The sequence below is a fragment of the Plecotus auritus genome, assembly GCF_963455305.1.
Source record: "Plecotus auritus genome assembly, chromosome: 10".
In the NCBI taxonomy this organism is placed as follows: Eukaryota; Metazoa; Chordata; class Mammalia; order Chiroptera; family Vespertilionidae; genus Plecotus; species Plecotus auritus.
Genome location: NC_137785.1, coordinates 15,493,233 through 15,517,143, shown reverse-complemented (window position 1 = coordinate 15,517,143; position 23,911 = coordinate 15,493,233). Strand labels below are relative to the sequence as shown.

Below are 23,911 nucleotides of genomic sequence, written 5' to 3'. Positions count from 1 at the left end.
CAAAATAGTATGCATTCAAAAAGGTCAGGCATAAACCTAAAAATAGACACACCTAGAATCCCTTTTAATTTTGATCCACACACAAATATCTTATCACAATGGTTCTAGAAATAAATGTTCCAAACTCTTGTCCTACATTTTTCACTTTGCATCATAGCCATTTTCCTAATTTTTACAAAATCCTCCGTATAAGAGAAAGTGCTGCATGAAAGAGAATATAAAGTAGTTAGTGAAGAAATCATGTTGTCAGATGATACACTGAACTACTGTTTTCCAACCCAATTTCTAATAACCACAGTAATTTTTCAACCTTCTCGACACCACCACCAGTGCTAGCATTCTCATTTACTCTTTATTGGAAAAAAGGTCTATATTATTGGCAATCACTCCACAGCATATTGTCCATTTAATGGCAATTCTCTCTAAGTGCTTTCTGCAAGGAAAAGTGCCAAAATATATTACTTTTGCTCAGAAGGTTTCATAAAGACTGATTTTGTATGCAGAGTTTTTAAATAAAATGTGAGTACCTGACTGACCGGAGTGGCTCAGTTGATTGAGCACTGTCCCATGAACCAAAAGGTCACCTTTTCAATTCTAGTCAGGGTGCATGCCTGGGTTGTGGGCTCAATCTCCAGTAGGGGGTGTGCAGAAGGCAGCCAATCGATGCTTTTCTAAAATCAGTAAAAACATGTATTTTTTTAGAAGTGTGATCTATAGTCCCTCCTTTCTTCTCCAGAACAAATTTCCAGATACATAATAATAGGGCTAATGGAAAGCTTTTCTGCATACATTAATCTTATCCATGTTTTTCCATACATATGCTTCCTTGGAAGGGAGGAGGGATGAGGAATATACTCTGGCTAAAAAAATTCCAAACTAGTTACATTCATAGGGTTTCTCTTCAGTATGAGTTGCCTGATGCCTAATAAGTTTAGAGCTATTAATGAAAGCTTTCCCACATTGATTACATGTAAAGGGCTTTTCTCCAGTATGTGTTCTTTGATGTACAATAAGTCGAGCACTCAAGCTGAATGTTTTCCCACATTGACTACATTCGTAGGGCTTCTCCCCAGTATGAGTTCTCTGATGTTGAGTAAGGCATGAACTCTGCCTAAAGGATTTCCCACACTGACTGCATTCATAGGGCTTTTCTCCAGTATGAGTTCTCTGATGTACAACAAGAACATAACTCTGGCTGAACGACTTCCCACACTGATTACATTCATAGGGTTTTTCTCCTGTATGAGTTCTTTGATGCATAACAAGGTGTGAACTGCGGTTGAAAGATTTTCCACATTCGTTACATTCATAGGGTTTCTCTCCAGTATGAGTCCTTTGATGTGCCACAAGCTGAGAACTCCAGCTGAAAGATTTCCCACATTGATTACATTCAAAAGGTTTTTCTCCTGTGTGAGTTCTCTGATGGGCAACAAGTTTATAACTCTGACTAAAGGACTTTCCACATTGGTTGCATTCATAGGGTTTTTCTCCAGTGTGAATTCTTTGATGTGCAATAAGTTTATAGCTCTGGATAAATGATTTCCCACATTGATTACATTCATAGGGCTTCTCTCCCGTATGAGTTCTTTGATGTGCAATAAGCTTGTAGCTCTGCCTGAATGACTTTCCACACTGACTGCATTCATAAGGCTTCTCTCCAGTATGAGTTCTCTGATGCACAACAAGGACATAGCTCTGGCTAAAGGATTTCCCACACTGATTACATCTATAAGGTTTCTCTCCAGTATGAGTCCTCTGATGGGAAACAAGGTGAGAGCTCCGGCTGAAGGATTTCCCACATTCATTACATTCATAAGGTTTCTCCCCTGTATGCGTTCTCTGATGTGCTGCAAGATGAGAGCTCCAGCTGAAGGATTTCCTGCATTGGTTACATTCAAAGGGTTTCTCTTCAGAATTTTTCATGTTTGGAGCAAGTAATGAATTCTCAGAGATTTTACTACAATTATATTCAACAGGAATTTTCTGCTGTTCATTATGGGATATGCTATGGTTTAAAACTTGCCCACATTCCTTAACATCAAAGGGTTTTCCTCTTGCATGTATTTTCTCATGTATATTTACAGGTGTACCATGGCTAAAAGATTGAATATTGTTGCTAAACCCACAGGATTTATCTTCTGTTTCAGTTCTTGTAAACTGAATAAGGTGAATGCTCTGGTTTTTTCCATATTCATTATTTTCACATAGTTTCTCATTGTCACTAATCATCTGATGACTGTCCACAACAGAATGATGTAATTTTTTAACATGAGAAACATGTTTCTGGAAATGGTTTCTTATGGGTATCATCTGGGGTGAAAGAAAACTGGAATTCAGACCACTCTTTTCCTCAAGTTCATCACTTTTGCAGACTCTCTCATGAGTAATAGCATTCTTTTGAATGAATGCCACTTTCTTAAAAAGTCTTTCTTGTTTTTCCTGTTGCTTCTCCAACTGGTCCTTACAAATCCAAACTTCTTCACATGAAGATAACCAAGGATCATCTCTTGTCAGCCTTTCTAATTTCACTCCATGGGATGGTTCATCATCAATAATTCTTGGCTTTGATGTTGATTCTCTTCTTCCAAATGCAGTTGCCAAGTCTGGAAGAAAGCAAAATAAAATATCCTAGCCAAAAAAATGTTGGAATAGTGAAATAAAGCTGACAAGAAAGGATGCAAAATACATGTAGATTTGTTTTCAGCAATTATAACCTGGATTGAAAATCAAGGGGTGGGATGAAGCAATAAGCTGAAAACTACCACAACCCAATAGTATAACACGGCATTAAAATGGAATAATTTAATCATAGTTTTACTGAATATGTAAGACTTTAGATACCAAATCAAAATCTCTATGTTCCAAAATAAGATCACTTATATAGACTAAAAGAATCACAAAACAATTTTGCAATTCTTAGCAAAGTAATGAAGGGTCTTTTCTACCCTCTTTAGTGCTAAACACATGTTCAATGAAATAGAAATTAGTGTCTACATTTCTAATTTCTGAAAGCATGAAACTTGTTAGCATAGCCTATGTCAGTAAGACATGAGCAAACTACAACAGTGAACCAGGAAAAAGAATTGGGGACACTGTTATCCCAGAGTTCCCTAAATGTCTTAGGGTTAATATGTCCCCATGGATTCCTGTGATTCCAAATGAGAGAGAATGGAGGTTAGCTCATAAGCAGAAGCCTCACTAGCTAAGTCAAGCATTAGAGAGTATCTGGAAAAGTGGTGATGTATATAATCCACTAGGAGATGGGAAATGAAGAAAAATGTGGCATGCCCTATGGGGATTTTCCAATCTAACCTTCTATACCTATGATGACTCCTTTGTGTCTGTTTCTCACCAGGATATGTGTGTTGGGAAATTCTTTTTATACTCATCCCATTGCTCCAAGTAGGAAATTGTATCCGGTTTGAAAGATATAGGACTTTGGGTGCCTGGGCTGGAGACAAGGAAAATTACTGCAGAATTTGGTCCCAGTTTTTGGCCTTTGGGAATCCTGAAGATTAAACAAGCTCAACCCAAAGAAACTGTACCTTTTCTACCCTACAAATTTAAATTAAATTTTCACCGGGGAATAAAAAGCACAAACAAAATCTATGTGTGGCCAAAGCCATTTTTACCTCTGAACTGCAAAATTCTCAATCAATAAGAAATAATTTCAACATACAGACTTCTTAATAAATTGGGGACCATATTCTTACCCCAAGAGACCAAGTCCCTGTGGTTCTCAAGGATCGCATTTCTGTCCAGGGTCCTCTGAGCAGGGTTCAAAATGCCCTCTTCCTGAGTGAAGTCCACAGTCACAATTTTGAAGTTTACTCCTTCCTAAAACAGGACACACATTCCTGCTCAGCTGGGCATCATTTCCCTTTAATGTTCATAGAGGAAGAAAAGTTAGACAGATGGCAGAAAGGAAACTTGATGTCCGGGAAGTTGTACTGAGATAGTCAGCATTCAAAGAATTCTAGTCAAGGAGTACATGTGTCTTCTAGGTGAGCCCTTTTGGGTTTTGGATGCTGGATCTGTTTTGAAACCCCAAAGAGAAACACCAGATAAGAACTAATATACAATTTCTCTCTTGGTCGCCTTAAAGAAAATGCTTACTTCTATTTTTGCACTGGTATAGAGAATTCCCACATAGGAATTCCCTCCAAATTACCAAGAAACGAACAGAACAAGGATCGGTAATCTTTTTCTATCAAAGGTCAAAGAGTAAACATTTTAGGCTTTTCAAACTATACAGTCTGTCACAACTACTCAGCTGTAGCAAGATAGCAGCCATAGAAGATAAACAAATGGGTGTAGATGTATTACAATAAAATGTTATTTACACAAACAGTTAGTAGGCTACATTTGGCTCCAGGCTCTACTTTGCTGATGCCTGAAGTAGAAGATGAAATGTGGACCTTAATGAAGCAGAGGTTAAAAGCACTGGATTCAGAAAAAAAGAGACTTGGGTTTTCTCACCTATAAACAGTATATGTCTGAATTAAAAAAATAAATCTAATGTGACAATCTGTGTATTAATGGTGAGTTTATTCTATTTATTAGGCTTAATCATACCCAACTCATTGGGTTGCTGAGTCAATTGTGATGATGAATATTATCACACTAGCAATTATTGTCTGAAAACTCTGAGAAATTAAATGACAGCCAATGTGACCTTTAGTCTTCAGATGACAGTTCTATTTGTCTACACAGACCTGCACTGTAGAGCCTTTAGGAGATGTTCAGGCATTACTGCCATATAAAAAGGACTGCCTCCTCTGAGCAGGAAAGGACCTATTTCCAAAACTACTGGGCAGGAATTTTGATCCAAAAAAGAAGTGCTGAGGATGACCTGTCTTTACCCAAAGGCAGCAAAAACCAGGGAAGTTGAATGCCACTAGCCACTAAAGATTTTTAAAATAGACCAGATTTTATTAAGCTGTAATTCATGAATAGGACACAGGGTCTGTGAATCCCAAGAAACTCCAAGCGAAATTCTGCTGTACTGCATTTTTCTATGTTGGGGCCATAAATTTCACCAAAATCTCAAAAGTTTTCATGATTAGCCCAAAATGGGATTGAGAAATGTCATTTGCAAACTGTAACCTCTGTTGAATATGGATCTATTCTATAGTACTGTTTTCCAACCTCTATTCCATGCTTCCTTTTTAATAAATATGTACTCCTTTTGCTATTTAATGTAGGTACCTAATCAAGCTTGTTCAAATATCAAATGAATAATACTAGACTAGCATCTCCCACTCCATCCCAGCTATATGTTCTCGAACTTCCACACTTTCTTATCTTCTGCATAATGGTCATTTTTGTCACTAGGCTACAGTCCATGAAGGAAAGTAGAAGGTATTTATAGTTTGCAACTACAAGTCCAGTGCTTAGCATACTGTTGGTGTACAGTAAATACTAAATATATATTTGGTAAATTATGTCAATACATCAATAGAATTAATAGACTTTATATCTGAATTATCCTGGTACAAAGTCTATTTTTTTAATTAAATATTATTGTTGAGGGATAATATTATCCCTCCCCCACCCCATTAACCCTTTCTAGCCTGCCCCAGGCCTTCACCACCCTATTGTCTGTGTCCATGGTTTATGCATATATGCATATAAGTTCATTGGTTGATGTCTTCCCACCCACCCACCCTCCCCTGTCTTCCCTCTGAAGTTCAACAGTCTGTTCATGCTTCTATGACTCGGTCTATTTTTGATCATCAGTTTATTTGGTTCATTAGATTCCACATATGAGTGAGATCATGTGATACTTGTCTTTCTCTGACTGGCTTATTTCACTTAGCGTAATACTCTCCAGGTCCCTCCATGCTGTCTCAAAGGGTAAGAGATCCTTCTTTTTTTTTACTGCTGAATAGTATTCCATGGTATAAATGCACCACAGCTTTTTTATCTACTTATCTACTGATGGGCACTTGGGCTGTTTCCAGATCTTAGCTATTGTAAATTGTGCTGCTATGAACATTGAGGTGTATACATTTTTTCTGATTGGTGTTTTGGGTCTGGTCCAAATTCTGATTTAGGTCTTCTCCTCTCACCTGAAACTCAAAGGGCCTATCACATACCCATTTGAAAAAAAGTCCTTCAATATGTGGATACTGGCTTTTCTGAACTTCTATCCCCACTTACTCTATTCTGCCTCACCTGGCCCCAAATCCCCACTCCTCCAAAGTCCTTCTCAAACCCTTCCACTGTGTTCTTGGGAACTCATCTGCTATAATAATGAAATCCTACGGCTTCAACATCTTCACCGAATATTCCCTCTACATCCCTGTGTTAATGGAAACTCACCTTCCCCCCTGTAGACTCCTTCCTCCACAGACCTCCCAGGCTTAGGGTGGTCACGCTCTCCCATCCAAGGGGGAGGGTGAGTCTTCCCAGTTACACTGAAACCCTTATCACTTACCATACTTCTCAGCGTTTTGTCCTACCAACCTCTGGAACCACCACGCCCATCCCCTGAAGACTTATAATACCCATGATTCATTCCCCATTTCAAGAACTTGAATTGTTTCACCTTCCATTGTCTACAGCAGCGATTTTCAATATTTTTCATCTCATGGCACATATAAACTAATTACTAAAATTCTGAGGTACACCAAAAAAAAAAAAAAACTACATTTTTTGCCAATCTGAGAAAAAAGGTATAATTTTATTAACTTACAAGAAATAATAGTAATTACCTACCCTTTTTGCTCCAAAGTGACTTTTTAGAAAAACCAGGTATGTGGATTTCTTGGTACCAGAAATCCACACACAATATATGGATTTCTGGTACCAAGAATTAACCAATCGCAACCTTACTGTGCAATGTGACCAATCCTATCCTATATAATAAAGAGGTAATATGCAAATTGACCATCACTCCAACACACAAGATGGCCATCCCCATATGGTCAAAGATGGCCAACCCCATGTGGACACAAGATGGCCAGCAGGGGAGGGCAGTTGGGAGGCACCCAGGCTGGCGGGGGAGGACAGTTGGGGGGGACCAGGCCTGCAGGGGAGGGCAGTTGGGGGCGACCAGGCCTGCAGCGGAGGGCAGTTAGGGGTGACCAGGCCAGCAGGGGAGGGCAGTTAGGGGCAATCGGGCTGGCAGGGAAGGGCAGTTAGGGGCAATCGGGCTGGCAGGGGAGTGGTTAGGGGTGATCAGGCTGGCAGGCAGAAGCAGTTAGGGGCAATCAGGAAGGCAGGCAGGCGAGTGGTTGGGAGCCAGCCATCCTGGATTGTGAGAGGGATGTCCAGATTGGAGAGGGTGCAGGCTGGACTGAGGGACACATACACCCCCCCATGCAAGAATTTCGTGCACCGGGCTTCTAGTAAGATATAACTCTATTATATGACCTATATATTTATGGTTCAAGATAGGGCATTCGCACTGGATGGCTATTGTTTTGGCTGTTGTCAGTTTTTAATTTGACTATCTAAGTTTTTAATTTGCCCCTGACTAAATAGTTAGATATTGTATGTTTTAAAAGTTCTTATGGCACACCAATGAGCCTGCAGCAGCACCTTGGTTGAAAATCACTGGTCTATAGCGTCCACTTGTAGAGTTCTCTGAACTACACTAATAAAAGAGAAAGATACAAATTGACCGTACCTTGGCGATGCCCACCAGCCAAGCAGGAGTGAGTATGCAAATTAACCCAACAAAGATGGCAGGTTAATTTGCACTGCCCCAGCCGCTCTGGGCCTCTGGGCAGCATGGGAAGGCGGAAAGGTGGCTTCGGGCTGGAGCAAAGGCAGAAAGGCAGCTCTGGGCTGGAGCGAAGGCGGTGCTGGCAGCCAGGGGAAGGAAGGCCCATTCTTGCATGAATCTTCGTGCATCGGGCCTCTAGTAATACTATAAAAATAACTGACTTTAAGGAAGCACTTACTGTGTAGTGCCAGGTAGTGTGCTTATCCATGACACAAATTATCATTTAATTCTCACAAGGTCCCTGTGAGAAAATTCTATTAGTAGCACCATTTTTCAGATGAAGAACTAGAGAAACTAACACATGCCTAAAGTTGGTAGCTGGTCTACAACCTCACGGTTGCTTGACATCAGAGGTTGTGTTCTTAGTCATCAATTCACATGGCTAGTCAAACTCCCAGACCCTAAAGGTGCTCTTCAGCACCCCACTCTTAGGGTGAGACCCCAGACTTAACATAAAGTACTCTACCTCTAAAATCACACACATGGAACGGCCTACTCTTTGATTACATCACATTACTATTTTTTATTACATCAGATTAAAAAATTTTTTTCAATTACAGTTTATATTCAATGTTGTTTTGTATTAGTTTCACATGTACAGCATAGTAGTTAGACAATCATATACTTTTCGCAAAGTGGTCCCCACAGTATTTCCAGTACATACCTACCTGGCACTGGAAATACATAATTGTTACAATATTATTGACTATATTCCCTATGCTGTACTTTACATCCCTATGACTATTTTGTAACTGCCAATCTATTATTCTCAATCTCTTCCCCTTTTACACCCAGTCCCTCAACCACATCCTCTCTGGCAACTTCTCCACTTTACTTGTTCAATTACTCCCTTTACCTTTCTCATCCTTGGATGGTTTGGGGCCATTACTCTATTGAAATGTCTACTATTACTATCTATCAATAGTCTATATTCTTTTCCTTTCTAGTTAGTATCCTCTTTTATCTTTTCCTTCTTAATTATTCAGTTTAGAGTCTGGAGATCATTCATTTTAATCCCATTTAATATTAAAAAATTCTCTTTCAAATATTACCTTGACTTATGGGGCTTCCAATGAATGCTTGTGGCTACAAAAAATAAACCAATCTGAATGTCAATCTACCGTCTATGGAAAGCAGGTCACAGAATGCTCCCTTTTGGAAGAGGGAAAACCTGCAGAAGCAGCTGGATAGAGTGTTATCAATTAATGGTCACTACCTTGGATAATCCCTTCAGATCCTCCAGCAACCCTGATATGTTCTCCCATAATCCAAAATTACTACTTTAAGACTTCTCTACACATGTCAAACGTCTCTCTATTCCAATCCCCACCCTCATAGCCAACAGATACAGTAACTCCATCTGCTTGTTCAGAGGCAAATCTAAGCTTTCACATAACTCAATCTCATTCATCCTTTATGCGTCCTTCTTCCTCTGTAGAGCCCTTTATTCACATACACTCTGAATTAATCCCCCTGGCACTGATCAAGGACTCTGCTTTCTAGTTTCATCTTCTCTCTCTCCTGACCATTAACTTCTTTTCCCCCCACTAACTCCTTCCTGCAACCACTTGTGAGTCATATCGTTTCAATCCTTCAAGGAAATTTTTAAAAAGCCCTTCAACTTAAAATGTCCTGATAGCTATCACCTTCTTCAATCTTTCACATGATCACCAAATTTCTGTGAATTTACCTGCATTTCCATCACTTTCTACTCACTTCCCAGTTCACTTCAATCTGGCTTCTGCCACCAACCAGCCACACACACTTCTCAATGTAAAGAGGCCATGTGTCCAACTCACCTGGGATGGGACGGCCATTGGCCCAGAATCTTCTCTCTCGACCTTGATGATAATCTCTTGAGGAAGGAGAGAGTCCTGAGAAAGTAAAATACGTGAGAGAAAGGAAATTAAAGGGAGCTCCGTCACAGCTCAAAACTCTCACTGTGAGTAGGCTAGGATTTGACGTACCACCTGTTTTAATGCGTCCCACCAACCAAACTCCTGCTCCCTCCCTTTGGTAAGCTCAAGTGAGCCATGTGGCGGGGTGGGGGGGGGGGTGGTGAGCCATCTTGCGGGTCACTGAAACATCAGACATGTGTCTTTGTGGACCTTCCAGGCCAGCCCAGCTGCCAGCCGAGTGAGTGACCCCAGGCACTATGTATAAGAAAAGAAATGTCCAGCTGGTCCCTGCCTGAATCCCTGGACCTCAGAATTGTAAGCAAATAAGACAGAATACAGCATAACCAAAGAATGATGGAGGGAGAAAATCAATAAATTAACTTCATGAAATGTTTGGCATAAAGCACCACCAATAAAGGCACCAGCAATAGAACATCTACTGTTAAGACTTCTTCCAAATCGGTCAGAAAAAGGTAGCCGCCATAGAAAAAGGGACAAAAGAAAATACAATGCAGCTCAACTATGAAAAAATAAAACGGCCAGTGAATATACAAAAAGATGCTCACCTCGTTAAATCAGATAAAACCAAATCTCTATTTCTATAATTATCTCTCTATATATTAGAGACCATCAATTCACACTGGTACCTCCAATTATAATTCAACACATTTTATTCTAGCTTTCCTGTTTCCCATATTGGCACCTTCCTTCTCCTGCATCCAATATTCACTTAAATTTACTGATTTGCTCAAAGCCCCTGTATGTAACCCAAATCCCAACCACGTGGAGTGTTTCTTTTGCCTGTTCCTTACAATTCCTCCTGTGGTGGCCCAATGGTCAAGAGCTTCTTATACTCTTAGCGGAAGTTTAACTTGACCCAACCTTTCTGCACTGGCTACATATATATATTAAATCCTCACCTGAGGATGTGTTTTTACTGATTTGAGAGAGAGAGAGAGAGAGGAAGGGAGAGAGAAAGAGAAACACTGATGTGAGAGAGAAACATCAATTGGTTGCCTCCCATTCACACCATGACCACGGATCAAACCCATAACCTAGGTATGTGCCTTGACTGGAAATCGAATCTGAAACCATTTTGGTGCACAGGACAACGTTCCAACCGAGCCACCTGGCCAGGGCTGGACTGGCAATATATATATTTTATTGTTTTAATGTTTTTATTGACTTTAAAGAGAGGGGGAAGGAGAGGGAGAGAGAGAAACATCGATCAGTTGCCTCCCATATGCACCCTGACTGGGGATCGAACCTGCAAGCTGAGTATGTGCCCTGACTGGGAATCGAACCTGCCACCTGTCAGTGTATTGTACGATGCTCAACCAACTGAGCCACACCAGCCAGGGGATAGCAATATATTTTTTAAATAACATTTTATTTGGAAATAGTTTAAGACTTGTAAGAGGTTGCAAAAATAGAACAAAGAAATCCTATGTACCCTTAGCCCAGCTTCCGCTGATGCTAGTATTAACACAACCACAGTACACTGTCAAAATTAGGAAACTGATATTGGTACAGTATTTTTAACTCAGGCACAAACGTTTTTCAGATTTTGTCAGTTTTTGTAGATACTCTTTGCTTTTATTTTTGTCTTTTTAATGAAAATATTTTAAATATAATATACTATCCAATAAGTCTACTTGTATTTCATTAGCAAATAATAGAAAGTACACTTAGATGTATATATGTACAAGAAAACTCATTAAAGGGTTACATTATCTTAGCCAAATGGGAGGATGCATTAAATAATGTCCATCAGTAAGTGCCTGGTTAAATAAATGATGCTTCATCCAGATAAATGAATACATGTAGCAGTCGAGAGAAGAGACAAATTTGCCTAAACTGATGTGTATAAATGACAGAAAGATGTTTATAATACATTGTTGAATGAAAAAACAACGTTTAAAATATGAACAGATTTCTACAGAATATAAACATACACAGAAAAGTCAGCAAAGTCTCCAAAGCATTAAAAGCAGTTATTTTTGGGAGGGAGAGAACTGAGGAGCAGGTTCACGGTCTATGTTTTAATACTGTATCTATTTTTTAATAACACTTATTTCCCTTAATCAGAAACCAGCAAAAATATTTTTCTCTTGAAAAATCACTTTGGCCGAAACCGGTTTGGCTCAGTGGAAAGAGCGTCGGCCTGCAGACTGAAGGGTCCCGGGTTCGATTCCGGTCAAGGGCATGTACCTTGGTTGCGGGCACATCTCCAGTGGGAGGTGTGCAGGAGGCAGCTGATCGATGTTTCTCTCTCATCGATGTTTCTAGCTCTCTATCCCTCTCCCTTCCTCTCTGTAAAATATCTCTAAAATATATTTAAAAAAAAAAAAAAGAAAAATCACTTTGGAACCAGATAATTCCTAAGAGTGTTGTGTGTGTGTGTGTTTCTTATACATATACTAGAGGACAGGTGCATGAAATTCGTGCATGGGGGTGGGGGGTGGGGTGTGACCCTTAGCCCAGCCTGCACCCTCACCAATCTGGGACCCCTCGAGGGATGTCCTACTGCCCGTTTAGGCCCGATCCTGGTAGGCGGACATCCCTCTCACAATCCAGGACTGCTGGCTCCCAACTGCTCGCCTGCCTGCCAGCCTGATTGCCCCTAACCGCTTCTGCCTGCCAGCCTGATCACCCCCTAACCCAGCCGTGGGCAAACTACGGCCCGCGGGCCGAATCCGGCCCGTTCAGCTGTTCTATCTGGCCCGCAGAGCCAAAAGAGCGGAGGGTTCTCTTGCTCTCCCCTCCACTCCTTCACCAGCAGCAGTGTTAACATGGCAACGTCGGGAAACAGGCCACAGCTCCTTCTTCTGAGTGGGCGGATTTATATCCCCCATTCAGTAGAAGGAACAACCTCTCAATCTTCCAGAGGCTCCTTGTAATGCCCGCGGACACGTCCCCCCACATCACCCTGGGAATGCGTAGACACGTTATCGTGGTGATGTAGGGAGACACGCCCCTGGAGAGCACAGTATCAGAGCATTAGCTAAAAAGGAGACCAACAACACTGTTCCCACTGAAGTTGATGTTTTAAAGACCAAAAACCTTTCAACCCAGTCTACACTGCCATCTACATCTACATCCTGGGCATAATTTGGAAGTTGCACTAAAGAAAATGTTTAATTTACTGTTTACACATTTTGTTCTTTTCTATTTGTTTTAGTTTCAAATTATTTTATTATATTTAAGTTTAATTTGAAAGGCTTTTGTACCTTTCCTTTGTTAGGCAATTTTATTTTGCCTTTGCCATCTTCAATATAAGGTATGTTATTGTGCTATGATTCCTCCATTTTTTGAAGTTTCAAATTATAATAATTAGTGTTTACATTCTTCTTGTTAAAATGTTTGAAATAAAACTATTGAAATAGTAAAAAAAAAGACTGTACCCTTTTATGTAATGATGTTTACTTTGTATTTATATTAGTTCACACAAACACTCCATCCATGCTTTTGTTCCGGCCCTCCGGTCCAGTTTAAGAACCCATTGTGGCCCTTGAGTCAAAAAGTTTGCCCACCCCTGCCCTAACCACTCCCCTGCCAGCCTGATTTATGCCTAACTGCTCCTCTGCCAACCTGTTTGACCCTAACTGCCCTCCCCTGCAGGCCTGGTCACCCTAACTGCCCTCCCCTGCAGGCCTGATCACCCCTAACTGCCCTCCCCTGAAGGCCTGGTCACCCCTAACTGCCCTCCCCTACAGGCCTGGTACCCCCCATCTGCCCTCCCTTGCAGGCCTGGTCCCCCGCAACTGCTCTCCCCTGCAGGCCTGGGTCCCCTCCAACTTCCCTTCCCTGAAGGCCCGGTTGCCCCCAACTTCCCTCCTCTGCTGGCCTGGTCACCCCTAACTACCTTTTCCTACAGGCTTGATCATCCCCAACTGCCCTCCCTTGCAGGCCTGGTCCCTCCCAACTGCCTCCCCTGCTGGCCTGATCACCCACAACTGCCCTCCCTTGCAGGCCTGGTCCCTCCCAAATGCCCTCCCCTGTTGACCATCTTGTGGTGGCCATCTTGTGTCCACATGGGGGCATCCATCTTTGACTACATGGGGGCAGCCATCTTGTGTTAGAGTGACAGTCAATTTGCATATTACTCTTTTATTAGATAGGATAGAGGCCTGGTGCACGGGTGGGGGCCGGCTGGTTTGCCCTGAAGGGTGTCCCGGATCAGGGTGGGGGTTCCCTTGGGGCATGAGGCGGCCTGGGCGAGGGGCCTGTGGTGGTTTACAGGCCGGCCATACCCCCCGATGACCCAAGCGGAGACTCTGGGATCTGGGATTTATTTATCTTCTATAATTGAAACTTTGTAGCCTTGAGCGGAGGCCAGGGTGGGCGGGAAGCTTGGCTTCTTCCATCGCTGGAGCAACCCAAGCCTCCAGCTAGCTCCAGCTCCGTGGCTGCCGCCATTTTTGTTGGGTTAATTAGCATACTCACTCCGATTGGCTGGTGGGCGTGGCTTGTGCGTGTAGCAGAGGTACGGTCAATTTGCATGTTTCTCTTTTACTAAATAGGATATAAAAGCCTAAGCAACTGTCTGACCAGTAGCTATGATGCGCACTGACCACCAGGGGGCAGATGCTCAACACAGGAGCTGCCAAGGGATAGCAACTTTGCAGAGTGCCCTCTCGCACTCCAGGACCCCTTGGGGGATGTCGGACTGCCAGTTTCAGCCTGATCCCCGCAGGCCAGGCTGAGGGACCCCACCTGCTGGAGGGACCCCGCTCACTCCACAGACGCTCTTTGAGCCCCAGCACTGCCCCAGATGCGGCCGGCTGGGGAGGGACCACGGGAGGTTGGCTCCAGGGAGTGTCCAGCCCATCTCACCCAGTCCCGCCCCACAGGCCACCTTCTAATTAATTTCCTTTAAATGTGCACAAATCCACACACCAGGCCTCTAGTTTACATATATTTGTTCATCCAGGTGACTAAAATATATGTCTCGGATATAGCTGGTCTTCACCCACAGTTCCTAATTCACGGCTCCTGAGGATTTTCTCTCTTGCTCTGTCAATGAAGTGAGTTCTGAATCCCACCCAAGGGCGGGCTCTGGTTGCCATTAGGAGCCAACAATGTCATTAGAGAACTAGAACTTTCAGTCCCACTGTGATTTCCAGGGAGAGGAGAGGGGCTTGGGGTTAGATCGATCATGACTATGTAATGAAGCCTCATAAAGCCCCCAAAGAACAGCTCCCCAGTCCCTGTTTTGGACAGTTTCCACGCTGGGAACTAGAGCGCTTCCATGAGCCACTGTGCCACGTTGTACCCTCCTCAGTATTAAGTTATCTGAATTTGACAGGACTAGAAATGTGTGCAGGTTGGGATATATGAATGGAATTAAAAGCCTTTACCCCCACTTCTGGGTGCTCTGGACCGCCCCCCCACACACACACACAATTTTATTTTACAACTTTGGGGGTATACTTGACAAATAGAAATTGTATATATTTGAGGTGTACAATGTGACGTTTTGATTATACATATGCACTGTCAAGAGTACCACAATCATGCTAACACATCTATCACCTCACACAGTTACAGCTATTTTGTACGGTGAGGACACTTAAGATAAACTCTCTTAGCAAACTGTAAGTTCACAGTACAGTATTGTTAACTGTAGTCACCAAGATGTACATTTGGCCTCCAGAACTTACTCCTCCCACCTAGCTGAACCTCTGCACCATGTCCCCAGCCCTCAGCCCCTGGTAACCACCACTCTTCTCTGTGTTCACACGTTCGACTGTTTTAGACTCCACATATAAGAAAGATCATGCAGTATCTGCCTCTCCAGTTCTGGCTTACTTCACTGAGCATTTTAAAATCATGCTTTCTGCCCAGCAGTCACCTCTCCACGTAATGAAGGAACTGTCTCCTTTTCCCCTTGCCTGCTTCACAGAATGGGAACAGGAGCCAGAATGTTGACTTCCACACAGAGAGGAGTCCTAGGCAGAAGGTACCAACTGTTCTCTGGGTGACACGGGGGAACCACGTGACCCAGAGCACAGGAACCGAGACCAGCCAGGTGGCATGGCGTGAGCTGCTCGCTGCACGTCGGCCTGTAGTCCAAGCAGACCCAGGGCTCTGCTATGTCCTCACCTGTAAAAAAAACTGACCAAATATACCCCTCCCACCTTGGGGGTAGGAGGTTTTTGGGGCAAAACAAAGCTTCCAGTCAAATCACAGAATTGTTACTGAACTCAGTCCCAGAGCTTGGCATTTGGGGTTTGCGGGCTGGAAACCCTCTGTGTCTGTGAGGGGGTTCGGCACATGAATGTGATGGACATCATGCAGACTTCCCCTCTTGTGTGTTTCTCTTCCTGCCCACAGGAGACGGAGGGCAGAGCTCACATTTCCGTCCAAGGGATGTCATACACGGGCCCTGGAGTAAAACCAACCCCTGCCCAAATCAGAGAGCTGAGGGCGCCCTGCCTGATTTTCTCAGATCCTCCTGACCAGAGGGTCTCGCTAGTTCTCATGCACAAGAAAATTCCCTCTCCATCCCACAATCATCACCACGAATAATTCTCCCTCAACTCACATAGACAGGACGACCCTCCACCATGCAGTCACCCACTCACCGACAGCCTGCCCGTCTCTGAATGTTGAGAATGACAGGGGACAGGTGAGCTTCTAACACCCCCTTGGCAGGATTTCTGGTCTCAGCCCCTGAAGGCAGGCAGGGCGCAGAGTTGCCTCAAGGCCTTCCCCGGGGGAGCGGGGCGGGGGGGGGGGGGGGGTGGGGGAGAGCTAGCTACTTCCAGGTGTGGACGCTGCTGAAATATGTCAGGCGATATTCCAATACGTTGTCTTCCTAGGCCAGTTCACTGGACTCACGTCCCTCATGCAAAGCCAAGACTTGGGCTCACTTGATTTTTCTCCCTGCCATGGCTCTATTTAGTAGCCATGAGGCCCAAATAAATTAACTAGAGGACATTCAGATCTGAGAAGTATGGTACCCAGCCTCCAAGATGGCCCCCCAATGACCCTGCCCCCTGGTAGGCACCCCCTCATGTAGTTTTTGCCCACATGGCACCACAGTGGGTCTCTGTGACCAATAGATTGCAGAGGATGGGATGGAGTGCCGCTTCTGAGATCAGTTGACAAAAGACACTGTGGGTTCCATCTTGGGTGTGTGTGCATTTAAGCTTTCGGTGGCGCTCTCTCTCTCTGCTCCTGTCTCTCTCTCTCTCTCTCTCTCTCTCTCTCTCTCTCTCTCTCTCCCAGCTCACGTGCGTGCACTGGGAGAAACCAGCTGCTGTGTTATGCGGCCCTGGGGAGAGGTCCACCTGGTGAGGAACTGAGGCTTCTCGCCAACAGCCATGTGAGTGACCTTGCCAGTGAGTCCTCCTACCCAGCAAGCCTTCTAAGGGCAGCGGCCCGGCAACAACACTGCACCGTCGCCAGACACCAGCGCCAGAAACACACCGACAAGTGCTCCCAGGGGCCTGGCCCTCAGAAAACGTGAGATAATAAACGTGGGCTGTTTCCAGCTGCTAAGTCCTGGGGCGTGCGACCATAGGTAGCTAATACAAGGTTCCTATGTAACCCTGGGCTATATTAGAAGCACAATTCTGTCTATGAGAACGAAATCATCTTTCTGCCCAGCGCCTCACTTAGGGCTTTACACTGGCTAGGCAATAAAATACATGCGAGGAAAGTACACATTATAATGAACAGATTGCTAATTCCGTTGTATGACATAGAAGAAGGATCGTCAAGATCCCCAGGGCCCTGGCTGATGTGGCTCAGTTGGCTGGAGTGCCGTCCTTGCACCGAAAGGGTGTGGGTTTGATTCCCAGTCAGGGTACATACCTAGGTTGCGGGTACGACCCCCAGTTGGGACATGTACGGGAAGGGAGGCAATCAATCCATGTGCTTCTCAATCTCTCTCTCCCTCTCTCTCCCTCCCTCCCCCTCTCTCTAAAATCAGTAAGTATATCCTCGGGTGAAGATTGAAAAAAAAAAAAAAAAAAGATTCCCAGAAAACACATGAAGTCACTAGCTTATAGCAGAATGCCAATGGTCACAGCAACATGCCTTGTACCTGTAACTCTGATAAAAAATGTGAATGTAAATTTATATTTGCTTGACTCTTGTCAAAAAACTCTTGTGCATGTGTACAAGGACGCATATGCAAAAACATTTACAGCAGTGCTATTTGTAATAGCAAAAAACCGAACACTAAATAGCCATTAACAGTGTGTCCATAAAACCCACAGCATTCATGTAGAAGCCCAAATCTGGGCACCAGGTGGGCACAATGGTATCAAAGTGTCTCTGCTCCCAGGCCCTCAGAGTGGCCAGAGTTGGGGAATACAGGAGTATGTGCCTGTACACACACACACACACACACACACACACACACACACACACACATTTCTAAGCATTTCTACATCGACATACTGAAAGCCATGAGCCACATCAATACCTCCAATGCCCACTGAACACCAGTTCATTCCAGTGTTCTCTTTCCGTATCTGACGGAGAGACTCTGCTTGATGCTCCTCGGCCACCTGGGCTCTGCTGCCCATAGGAAGCCACCCTGTGCCAGGGGGCCCTCCCCACCCTGCTTGGGCCCTGACTCTGCGGGCCAGGTGGCCCCTTCTCGTGGACCCACTCTCATGTCCCCAGACTTGGCTCTGTGGGAAAGCCCGCGACATCCTGCTTGGGCTCTGATACTCCATACCAGGCTACCCTCATGCATGGGTGACCTCAACCAGCTCAGGCTGTGACACGCCACACGAGATGTGCGCCCCAGCCCCAACATGGTGCACATGTCACCCTGCTCTGGCTCTGATAGCCACGCTGGCACCCTCACTGCACTTGGGCTCCTCTCTCTGGATGCCCTTCTCACTTGCTCTGGCCCTGTCACCCCAAACGAGATCCCCTCTTCCATATGGACACCTAGCGCACCTACTTGGGCTCTGACTCCTCTAACACCCCTTCCTTGGCCCGCTTGATGCCTCCACACAGAGATGCCCTCCTCACCCCGATCAGGCCGTGACACCCCACAGCTGGGAGCCCTCCCTCACGTGCAGAGCCCTGCCCAGCTCTGCCTAGCTCTGCCCCACCTAATGGCTTCAGGACTGCATTGTTCAGGAAGGCGAAAGCAAAATCCTAATTTAACATTTTTAAGAAATTAAATATTTTCGAAGAATATTTGCTGTAGGAAAATGATTTAAACTGGTAATGTCTTAACCCTAAAATGTGCTGTACAAAAATACAACAATGTGGGTAAAATAAATGAAAACACAAAGTCACCTGGAAAGTAACGTACAGATAATCTTTGTTAACTGGTATATTTACTGTCTTCTAACGTATTTTTTTCTTTTTTCAAATCCTCGCCCAAGGATATGTTTTTATTGATATTTTTAGAGAGAGAGGAAGGAAGCGGGAGAGAAAGAGAGAGAAACACTGATGTGAGAGAAAAACAACAACCAGCTGCCTCCCGTACACGCCCTGACCGGTGAATCGAACCTGCAGCGCTCGGAGCACGGGGTGATACGCCAACCCACAGAGCCTCACGGGCCAGGGCCTAACGTATTTCCTATACACACACAAACCACACCCCTTTTAAAAAAGGTGGTCCTTTCTAAATGCTACTGACTGAACACAGATCATAATCAAACATCCTTTTACGTTGGTAAATACGCATTATCACATCAATGCCTACAGTGTACTTCACGTCATGGTCCCACCATAACGCATCGAACTCTCCTCTTGCGTTGCATATTCTCAAACATTCTTTCAAGCGCTCATCTCAGGCAAAGCCATGAGTTGCTGGTCAAAGGGCATTCCGTATTCTAAGGGCTTTTGATGCAGGGTGCCAAGTTCCTCCCAGGAGGAGTTATATGGGTGAGAAGGGTGAAGAAATGCAGGGAGCCTCATTAAATGCATCGTGTGTAAGCGTTAGGAGCCTGCAAGTCAGGAGGGGCCAAAAGCCCCCCAAACACTGCAGAGAGCGGGACAGCTCCCAAGTCCAGAGGGTTGGACTGTGGGGCCTGGGTGGGATCCAGCTCTGGGTCTCCGGACGAGGGGAAGGGAAGCTCACTCACCTGCATACGGGCCTCCGTCAGGGGCCCTGGGGGCTTCTCCTCCTGCTCTTCCATGCTCTCCTTCCCGCAAGGGCAGGGACCTGAGGTCCTGAGTTGCAAAGGGAGAAACCCTCAGTACAACCCCCTCCTGTAGGTCCACCTTGGTACCCTGTCCCTGGTTAGTCTCTGCTTCCAGGATGCATTTCCCACAAGAAGTGTGCTTCTAGAGCAGTGGTTCTCAACCTTCCTAATGCCGCGACCCTTTAATACAGTTCCTCATGTTGTGGTGACCCCCAACCATAAAATTATTTTCGTTGCTACTTCATAACTGTAATTTTGCTACTGTTATGAATCGTAATGTAAATATCTGTGTTTTCTGATGGTCTTAGGCGACCTTGCTAGCGGTTCTCAACCTGTGGGGCGCGACTGTAGAACCTAAGAGCATCGGAAAACACAGATATTTACATTACGATTCATTAATAGTAGCAAAATTACAGTTATGAAGTAGCAACGAAAATAATTTATGGTTGGGGGTCACCACAACATGAGGAACTGTATTAAAGGGTCGCGGCATTAGGAAGGTTGAGAACCACTGCTCTAGAGGATCCTGCCCAGATTCCAGCCTAGAAAGCTGTGCGTATACCTGGAGATCCTTGGTCCCTCTCCCAGGCCAGGACTCTGCAGCTCCAAACTGGGTCCTCCCCTATCGGAGGCCTCTGGATCCCGCACCAGTGAGCCCATGTCATGCCCAAACGCAGCCTTCACCACCACCACCATCTGCAGCGCAAATCAGTCCCTCCCTTCCCCATTGGGTCCTGAAATTCCTGCAAACACCTAGCCCATCGAGGACCCCTTCCTCCCCAACCTAAATTCTGTCCCCCAAACCAGCATCTCTTCCTAGGGCAAGCAGCAAGGCTCTGGGATTCATGGCCCCAAATCACACTCCCTGACTACATGCAGGAAGCCAGCAACCTGTCACGATTGCTTCTAACTTCCTGCTCAAATAACCAAGCATATGCACAGAGCTCAGCTGCACCTGGTCCTTCCATTCTTCTGGGGTTGGCCAGCCCCTACCAGCGCTAGCCCAGGTTCCCATTCCAAAACCCTCCTAGGCCCTGAATCTGTAGCTCTGACCTGGTCCCTCCACCAACCTGGATGTCCTCAGGCCTGAACTGGCAACCGAGACGGCATGGCACTGGTAGCCTCCTGACAGACCCCAGCATGTGCCAGCCCCTCCCAGGCCCAGAATGTATGCTTCAGTTGTCTTTGTACCAACTAGATGTTTCTGGGCTGGAGAATGGAATAGCCCCTGGCAAATCCCACCCTATGCGCCCCACTCCCACCCTATCTCTCCCTCTCACTCACCCTCTCGTCCCTATAGGGTTCTCATTCAAACATTTCAGTACGCGTCACAATGCACCTGTACCCCGAACCTGCACCCAAACCGTTTCCTCCACCAACCTCCACAGGCCCCTACTTGAGCCGCACCTGCCTAGATTCCTGCCCAAACACCTCCGTGGGCACCTGCAGCTCAGAAAGGTCCCATCTTTTTACCAACCTAGGCATCAGCAGGCTGTGACTGGGGTGCCATCTGCACAAAGACCCCAGCACCCTTCATCTAATACGCACCTCCAGCCTCTTGTTTCCCACCCACACACCTGTGTGTGTGCAGAGCCTGGACAGCCCTACCCCTCTGCTGCCCAGAATCTGCAGCTGCTCCCTCTACCCACCTGAGCATCCTCGGGCAGTATCTGGGCCCTAGGGCTGCCCATGCCTCCCCACACTGCCCACAGGACAGCGCATGTGCCGAGTGCAGCCGGAGCTGCCCCCAAACCAGAACCTCCAGCTCCAAAATGGGACACCCAGGCCTCTGCTCTCAGGGGCCTGTCCTGGCTCTCTTTGCAGGGGCCCCTGCACGGAGGCCACCCGCCCCGGTTCCCTCCTGCTGCTGACATACACAGAGCAGGCTTATGCCCAGAACCTGCATCCAGGACCTGGGCTCGCTGCCAGCCTGCAGGTCTTGTCAGTCCCTGCTCTTCAGATGAGAATCTGTATCCCCCATTCTGTGCTTCAACCTACCTGGGACCTGCAAGTCTCTGTGAGAGTTCTGGGGTCACCTGTGTCCACTGCGTGCTTGCCACCAACACATCAGAACACACAAACAGTAGCTTAGCACAGAGCTCCAGAAGCAGCCCAGGACTTGAGGTGGTCAAGCCCATGAGAGACCAGCTCCCATGGGAACTGGACCTTCCACTTCGCCCCACCCAAACATGAGCACCAAAGTCTGCAGCACACACCCTGTCCCTCTACCAACCTGGGCCTGCTCATGCCTGCAAGCAGAGTAGCCCCAAAGCAAAGGCCCCAGGAACACCTACTTCATAATCATGTAGGCACCATCCTGCTTCCCCCGCAACCAGCTGCCCATCTGATGGCAGCTGCTGCAGCTCTGTCCTCCTGGGCTCCGATTCTGTACCTCCAACCCAGCATCTCCACCAAACCCGAATGCCCTCGGGCTCCGCACCATCCTACAAGGGTCCCAGCATTACCAGTCCAAACTCCTGCTTCCCACTGAGAAACTGCCCCCAAGCCCGAGCCCAGCACGAGCGGGGAGCTCTCTGCCTAGATACTGCCTCTAGGCCAGTGGTTCCCAAGGTGGGGCACACGCCCCAGGGGGGCAATTTGATTTTTAAGGGGGGCAATTCGAGAATGAGTTATTAACAGTGAATTTTTTGCATTTCTTATGGTTCTAAGAGCCTCGTATACAGTATATAAATATATATGGTGACATATTTATGCATTTCAGTTCTCTATTATATGTTTTGAAACTTTTTTGCTATTTTTTCATATCACTTCATATTATTATTATTTTTAAACAAAGTCTTAGTGATTTCTTCCTCCGTACTTCAACTGTCCTTTCGTTCTTTTATTTTTCTCTTTCATGGATGCCATGTTCTTTGGAAGCTTGTTTAGACCAAGTTAATGGCCTTTTAGGCTTCCTCCATGTGAATAGGAGTTCAGTTTTTGAATAATAAGAATTACATGTCACGGGGGGTGGTGGAGGGTATCAGGATTTTAGAGATGCTTAGGTGGGGCATGGCCCAAAAAAAGTTGGGAACCACTGCTCTAGGCCCTCCTCCCCCCTGACAGTCTGCAGTCCATCAGCCAATCCCACTGAGAGTTGGCTGAAGCGACACTGTCTCTCCAGGGGCAAGAATCTGCAACTCCCACCCAGTCTCGCCACTACCCAGGGCGGCCCCAGGCCTGGGAGAAGGGCAGTGTCTGCTCCAGGGTCCAGAGCCAACTGCCGAGAATCTCACTTCCCACTTCCTGCTTCCTACTCAAACACCTGCTCAAGGGAATGGGGACTCTGACACAGCCCCTCGCCTCCAGGAACCAGAATCTGCAAGTGAGTACTTCATCAATCCAGTGGTCCTCAGGTCCTCCACTAAACAGGCCCAGCCTCGCATGAGGGGGCGGAGGGGTTCTCATGATGCCCCATCCCCAACACCCGAGCTCAGGGCTGGTCGTCCATCAACCTGAGCATCCTCAGAACCTAGACAAGGGCACCACCTGACACAGCGCACGCGCACGCGCGCAGAGCACAGTCCGGAATTGGCTGCGCCACCAGTACCTCCAACATTGGTGACCTGAGGCTAAAGGGCCGCCCGCGCAGGTCCCAGATCGCCCACCCACACCCCCAATTCCAGCTGCCCGCCTAGACAATGCCGTGCGCGCACGGGACACCCAGCGTTGCCCCGGCTTGCACCAACCTGGGCGTCTATGGGCTCGCTACCCAGGACAGGCCTGTCCCAGCCTCAGGTGTCCGGGACCAGCTCGGTGAAGCAAACACGTACCCCGATTCTGCATACGACGGACTCCGGTTACGCTAGTTCTGTCCCTGCCCCAACTCGGTATTCGCAAGGCCGCTCGGGGAGACCCTCGGAAGGGCCGAGGTGCGCTACGACAGCGAGCGTCCGAGCCTGGGGAGGGGGGTCTGGGGGGAGACAATGGCTGCGCTTCTGGCCGAACCCGGAAGTGCATACGGGCTGGGGAGGTCCGAACTACAATTCCCAGAAGCCTCGGCGGCGCGAGCCGCGTTGAGGTTTCCAGCGCCTCCGGGCAGGTGGACTGGAACAGGGCTTCGAGCTTAGATCCCTGGCGGCTGCGGCTGTGCGCGTCCGAGTTTATGTGTGGCGCCTAGAGGAGAGGCGGGACCCGAGGCCGAGGTCGAGGCAGAC

General features: G+C 46.2%; 1 protein-coding gene across 2 annotated transcripts in view; it reads right to left on the bottom strand.

Annotated features, from left to right (window-relative positions):
- ZNF180 (zinc finger protein 180) overlaps positions 1-23,707 on the bottom strand; it is a gene marked incomplete at its 3' end in the record, with an annotated part of 53,401 nt that extends 29,694 nt beyond the window's left edge. Inside the window, exons 1-5 of one of the 2 annotated variants that reach the window (XM_080645272.1) lie at positions 23,528-23,707; positions 19,695-19,782; positions 9,532-9,606; positions 3,714-3,837; positions 528-2,603 (exon numbers count right to left, since the gene is read on the bottom strand). In XM_080645272.1, the coding sequence (XP_080501398.1) occupies positions 877-2,603; positions 3,714-3,837; positions 9,532-9,606; positions 19,695-19,748 (1,980 nt within the window). In that variant the 5' untranslated portion in view covers positions 19,749-19,782; positions 23,528-23,707. Of the gene's footprint in view, positions 1-527; positions 2,604-3,713; positions 3,838-9,531; positions 9,607-19,694; positions 19,783-23,443 lie in introns of those variants that run through there. The other variant, XM_080645271.1, reaches the window with a different exon arrangement.
- Between the last annotated feature and the right edge of the window lie 204 nt (positions 23,708-23,911).